The sequence below is a fragment of the Stegodyphus dumicola genome, chromosome 6, assembly GCF_044657685.1.
Source record: "Stegodyphus dumicola isolate Sdum_Otavi_A_Nest chromosome 6, ASM4465768v1".
In the NCBI taxonomy this organism is placed as follows: Eukaryota; Metazoa; Arthropoda; class Arachnida; order Araneae; family Eresidae; genus Stegodyphus; species Stegodyphus dumicola.
In genome coordinates this window covers 185,213,050-185,219,337 of record NC_140773.1, presented here as the reverse complement: position 1 = coordinate 185,219,337, position 6,288 = coordinate 185,213,050, and the positions used below count along the sequence as shown (strand labels likewise).

Sequence of the window (6,288 nt, the reverse complement as noted above, 5' to 3'; positions counted from 1 at the left end):
TTTTCTACATTAATTGAAAAGGGCTGCAGTGTTTGAAAAAAAAAAAAGTTTTTTTCCTTTGCCATTGCTGGGAAACAGCTTCAAAGTTATGATGGTACAGCATCATAATGAAATCTATCATTATGATTTCATTACTTCACTCCCCTTGCTGCAAAGAATTACTTGCACAGAAATATTCCACCATTTTATAAATGCTATTTTTCTCCTCCCTTCTTATGCGTAGACCTTTTTTTTTACAGTTCATTCCATTAGTCTAAAAAAAACAACAACTAAGTTTAAGGATTGATTAGCATTTAAAATCATTTGCAGTGAAATTTTAAAGTGTCATTTTTAATTTTCTTCCATTTCAAAAGTTTATGTGCATTTTCACCTGGATTTCATTTTAAAAGCTGATATTTTATTATGGTATATAATATTGTATTTTTAACAGGACTTTAAATTCTCGTATCTAAAAATATATTCTTTTATAAAGATTTGCAGTCTTCAAAGGTTATAATACAAACTCTCTAACTTTTTTTAAAACAAAGAATGATAGAAAAGTATCAATTATGCTTCTTTCTAGAACATTTTTAAAACTAGCCACATTCTTATAAGTATTTATTTAACTCTCCCGTGGTGTTTGTCATTGTGAACTAAACTTTACCATCAGTTTTGAAACTATTTCCTGATATGCAATGAAGCTCAAATTTCACATATACAATCATTGTGGATGACAGCACGATGTGGCGAAGTGATTTTTTTCAAAATTTCATTTAGATTTTAATTTAATGTTAAAATTATTTTTTGCATACATCTTAATTTAATGAATAAACTGAGACTAATTTATACTTCACATTCAGAATGGAAAAAAAAAAAAAAAAAAAAAAAAAAAAAACATATGTTTACATGAGGTTTTTAATGTAATTTTTTATTTTTGGCAATATCACTGTGTTTTTCAGACCACTTTACATAACAGTGTTTGAAGTAAAGAGTGATTAGTCATTGTTCAAAAATGATTTTTCAATTGAATTTTTTCATTGATAACATCTCGTTAACACCAAAATGATAAAAAGAAAATATATTTTTAAAAAAGGTTTTTTAAAAAATAAGCTTTCATTTAAAGTATATGAAATAATTTATGAACAAAAAGAAGAAAAATAATTTATCATGTAGATTAATGAGAATAGTAGTGCCAAATTCATAAACAATTTTACTACTGAATGATTAAAGCTTGGGTACCTAAATAACAAAATCTACTAATTTAATTGCATAATCAAAAGTATAATCCATTATCTTTAGAAATTCATCCAGGATACTTCATGCTTTATTACCTGTGATATAAAATTCTAGATGCATTCTGTAAAAAGAATATTTTAATCTATTTTTAGCTTTAGATTATATAATAAATTATTCTTCTCCTTTTAGTTCTTTAATTATTTCATGTGTTTCAAATAAAATCTCATTTTTTAAAACTTTTTTCAATATTTTTTTTCACATTAATTTGACATAATAACACTTTTTTTTTTGGATAGATTTGATGTAGTTCTTCTAAAACAAGCAGAACATAAAGGATATATATTCAATGCAGAAATAATATTAACTATTCTTATAATAAATCTATGGATATAATATCTATAATTAAAGCTGTAAAATGCACTGATCATATACATCAGTATTTCTCATATCATTTTTCACTCAGAAAGACTAAAATGTGGTGTAAAAACAAAAATACATACGTGAATTTGACATCATATTTGAAAAAGACAAAAATTTTGATGTACCAAAAACATTGTATAAGATAAAAATTCTTTCTTACAGTTATTCAGATGAATACATTGACATCAGTACTGACTAAACAGAAAAGGATATTTTAACAAGTAACAGTTTTTGCTGGTGATCCTAGTGCGAAAAATTTTCTCAAAAATTTTGAAATCAGCAGATTCTTCATCATTTATGAGTACTGATAAATTTCTATTATTTCTGAACAAACTAATACATAAAAAAATTAACAAAAATATAAAAACAAAGCAAATTTATAAAGTATTAATTACTTTTAATTAAAATACAAATTATTACTTAAAGTATAATTTATTGCACTATTATATAATAAACACAACTTTGCATGATTTATAACAAATGGCCATCTAAGAAAAATACAATTTCTGATTATTCCTCAACACATTAATACATTTAATTGAAATGCCAGTATTTTCAAACACGGCGATCAAGAAGAAATTTTCACTAGTACTGACTTTTGTTTGTGTGTGTGTGTGTGTGTGTGTGTGCATCTCAAACAATAACGAATACTTTGAACAATTATGCAATATACAAAATATTAATTCTTTTCAGAAAACTTCTCATTAACAATGCAGAGCAAAACCTTTTCGTAGATAATAGTAATTCCTTGGCCTAAAAACTTAAAATTTAGAGTATACAACAAATGTGACATATTTGTAAGAATATGTTCTGACTCTAGTATCATTAATTAAATCAGATCTTTTTACTTTGTTAAGTACATTTTAGTTTAGTATTTGGTACATTTTACCCTAGACACTGTTGGGTGTCAAAGCATTAATGATTCAGTATGTTATTAATACAAAATTTATTAAAGGAAATATACACAGAATACGATATATTTATGGAATATAAATCTGACATTTTTTACTTCGTTGGAATGTGGATTGGAATAATTCATTCATATATGGAAGGTAACATACAAATCCTACATAAGCTCTGCACAGCAATATTCTTTGCTATGAGAAAAGATAAAGTGGTTAAATAACTATACCTCTAATGAACCATAGTTTTCAAGAAAAATATAAATGACACAAAAAAATGAATTCCATTTTAAATATTAAAAAAAAAACTTTTAATTTACTAATAACCATATGTCTGTTAATGTAACAATATTGAGTATGATATACATAATTTACAACACATGCATTTATTGTGGGCAAATTACTGTTTGTTTGGCCATTCATTGAAAGTAATTTTGAACTTTGCAGACTAAATATATTAAAATGCTCAATTTCAACATTATCTGATTTATACATATATATATATATATATATATATATATATACAAAATTTACAATGGGTAGATAAACTTTATATTATCTTTGCATTAGACGCAGTATAATAATTATGCTTATTCTGCGAAACATCATATTAAGATGTAGAATTTACCAGATACTTTTTATCCATTTAGTATCATAAATATTGCTAAGCAAAATTTGTGATACTTCGGCAGCATTTAATTTTTAGCTATACTATGATAATAAGTTCAAATAATATTCCCAAAAAGTATTTTTTAATCAACATAGTTGTAGTCGTCTTCAAACTTTTTATCCAAAGATATCAGAATTTATTTTATCATAAAAATATTTAAAAGTCATCATTTATTATTCATGCTCAAATGTAACACAAAATAATCCTAATTACTATTTACAAAATTTTAAAATATATGAAGGATGTATATTTAAATAAATATCTGTAATTTAAAAATGCAAACAAACATATTTTTTCATAATTTGCAATGAATTACATAAAATATGATATATCTTTAACACTTAAATACAATAATTTAATGTTTAAATATAATATTTTAACACTTAAGTACTGTATTATATAAATATTTTTCCAAAATATTTTTTGACAATGCTAAGGGACAAATCTTTTCTCATGGGATTTTTGGTGAAACACAAATGTAACACCAGTATTCCAGCAGGATTTAATTATTATATCAGGGACATTTTTTTTATCTTTTGAATGATGCCACTGCGATAAATCATTATTACAAGTAGCATTTTCAGATGGTGGTGTCACCTGAATCCAGTTAACACATCTGGCACATCTTATTTTATCATGAGTGTCACTATAAGTGTCAGATTCCAAACGGAATAATTCTTTTAATTCAGAAAGACTAAAATGTCTTTGAACCTCTTCTTCGTCCACAACACAGCTGCTTAAGCCCTTTTTATGAGTCTGACGTAACAAAATCTTTTCATCAATAGTTCCTGTGGATAACAAACGATAAACGAAACATTCCTTTTTTTGACCATCTCGCCAAACTCTTGCCATCGCTTGAGCATCATTAGCTGGATTCCAATCTGGATCATACATCACTAACCGATTAGCACCAATTAAATTGAGTCCACAACCACCAGCTTTGCTACTCAGCATAAAAATAAATATATTGCTATTTGGGTCATTAAAATTTTCAACTATTTTCCCCCTCTTCTTAACAGTCATTGTGCCATCTAAACGAACAAATGTATATTGCCTCAACTTGCAAAGTTTTTCAAATAAGTCTAAAGTTTGTGTATAATTCGATACAAGAACAACTTTATCATTTGTGGTTGTTTTCACAAAAGCTAAGATACCATCAAGTACCTTCATTTTTCCTGACAATTCAGGAATCAAATTTTTTCCATCATGATTTGGTGGGAAATATTTTAAGCAACTTCGTAAACCATCTTGGTTTTTCTTCGCAAGATCAAGTATCAAATCGGGATGATTACAAATTTTCTTCAAACTAGTGACAGCAGACAAAGCACTAACTTTATTATTTGAATCTAATGCTTTAGAAACAGCTTGGGAGTTCACATAATGTGTGTATAAACTTTTTTGTAATTCTGTCATTTCACAGCAAACTACAAGTTCTATTTTAACCGGAAGATAATTTGAAAGCAGTTGGGATGTTCTTCTTATCATACACCTATTTACAATACTAATCAATTCATCTAATTTTTCTTTTCCTTTTTCTTGTTCTGCTTGAGTCGCATCAATATCACGACATCGAAGAATAGGTCTTTCAAACTGTTTCTTGAATTCCTGTGCAGTACCTAATATATCTTTATTAACAAACTGTATAAGACTGAAATATTCCAATAAATCATTCTGTATTGGTGTACCAGACAATAAAATCCTTCTTTTTGCATTAAGTTTATCAAGTGCTTGGTAAGTCTGATTATCAGAATTTTTGAGTCTGTGACCTTCATCACATATAACTAAACCAATTTCAGTTTTATATAAAACCATAGCATGAAGGCGAAAGGTTTCATATGATATGATTAAAATCGGAGTGCAGTTTCTACCTATAGCAAAAACAAAATTTTCTAGTTTCTTGTCAATTTCTTCTTTAGTTCCTCCATCCATTGCAAGAACACCAACTCTATTTCCAAGCCATTTACTCACTTCTCTTTCCCAATTTTTCACCAAACTGCTGGGTGCTACTATTATTGCTTTCTCAATAATGCCTTTTGCTTCAGGGCCTTGTCTTAGACAAGTCCATAATAAAGTTATGCACTGTAAAGTCTTTCCTAATCCCATCTCATCAGCCATAATACAACCATAACTATTCTCTATCTGTTTACCAGTAACACAATCCCACATAAATTTCACTCCTTCTCTCTGATGAGGTCGTAAAATTTTTGACAGAACTGGATCCACAACAACATGCACATCGACTTTTGCGTTCGAAACATTTAATTGCTCATGCATTGAAATCAGTCTGGGTTCATAAAGTACCAATGCACCTTCTTCTTCAGGGTCATGCAAAGCTCGCTTGACACCACAACGTCGTATACCCAAAGACCGACGTTGACAAGAGCCATTATAATTTGGTATAGGTACTTTAAAAGGTTTGCACAAAATCTGCTTGATAATTTCTTCATGACTTAAATTTTCCTTTCCGGTTATTTCAATATCTTTGCAATTATCCTCCTGATGTTCTTTATTATCGTAATAATCATTATTACTTTTTAATACAGTGTTACCTTGAATCCTACACCTTTTCTCTAAATTACCCGGAGGAGATAATTTTCTTTTCGCCAGCTGACTTGGGGCGAAACTTCGTCGCATATTCCAACTTTTACATTCATTGAGAAACTAATGCACAGTTAAATTTAAAATAAAAAACGCAGTACCTTCTTCTTTCCCTCTGTGCGAAGCTTGGCTTCCTTTCGATGCAATGTAATATTGATTCGTTTTGCGCGGGAACAAATCAAAGGCAAGGTTGCCAGATTTTGAAGTTCCGCAGATTCAACATAAACAGAGGCTGTGGATGTTCGCAGTGGCTAGTCGCACCGACGGTCCGAATTTTGCAGGCTATTCGCACAATAGGGCTAAAGAAAAAGAAGGGCTAGGTCATCCGTTTGAGGGGTAACGATGCCGACACGAACCCAGTTGGTGAGCAATGTGACGTCACTGGGTTCGTCGCCTCGTCTACTGACGAGAGCTTCACAGTGCGAAAGCTTAAATCTTTATTTCTTATTTCTTTGAAAGAGGTTTCTTTGACTTGAAAATTAT

The 6,288-nt window shown here is 29.0% G+C and overlaps 1 protein-coding gene across 1 annotated transcript; it reads right to left on the bottom strand.

Moving 5' to 3' along the window:
* Positions 1–886: 886 nt before the first annotated feature.
* Positions 887–6,018, bottom strand: okr (DNA repair and recombination protein RAD54-like okr). The gene has a single exon (XM_035363781.2). It carries the CDS (start codon positions 5,839–5,841, stop codon positions 3,640–3,642), a length of 2,202 nt encoding a protein of 733 aa, XP_035219672.1. The 5' UTR covers positions 5,842–6,018; the 3' UTR covers positions 887–3,639.
* Between the last annotated feature and the right edge of the window lie 270 nt (positions 6,019–6,288).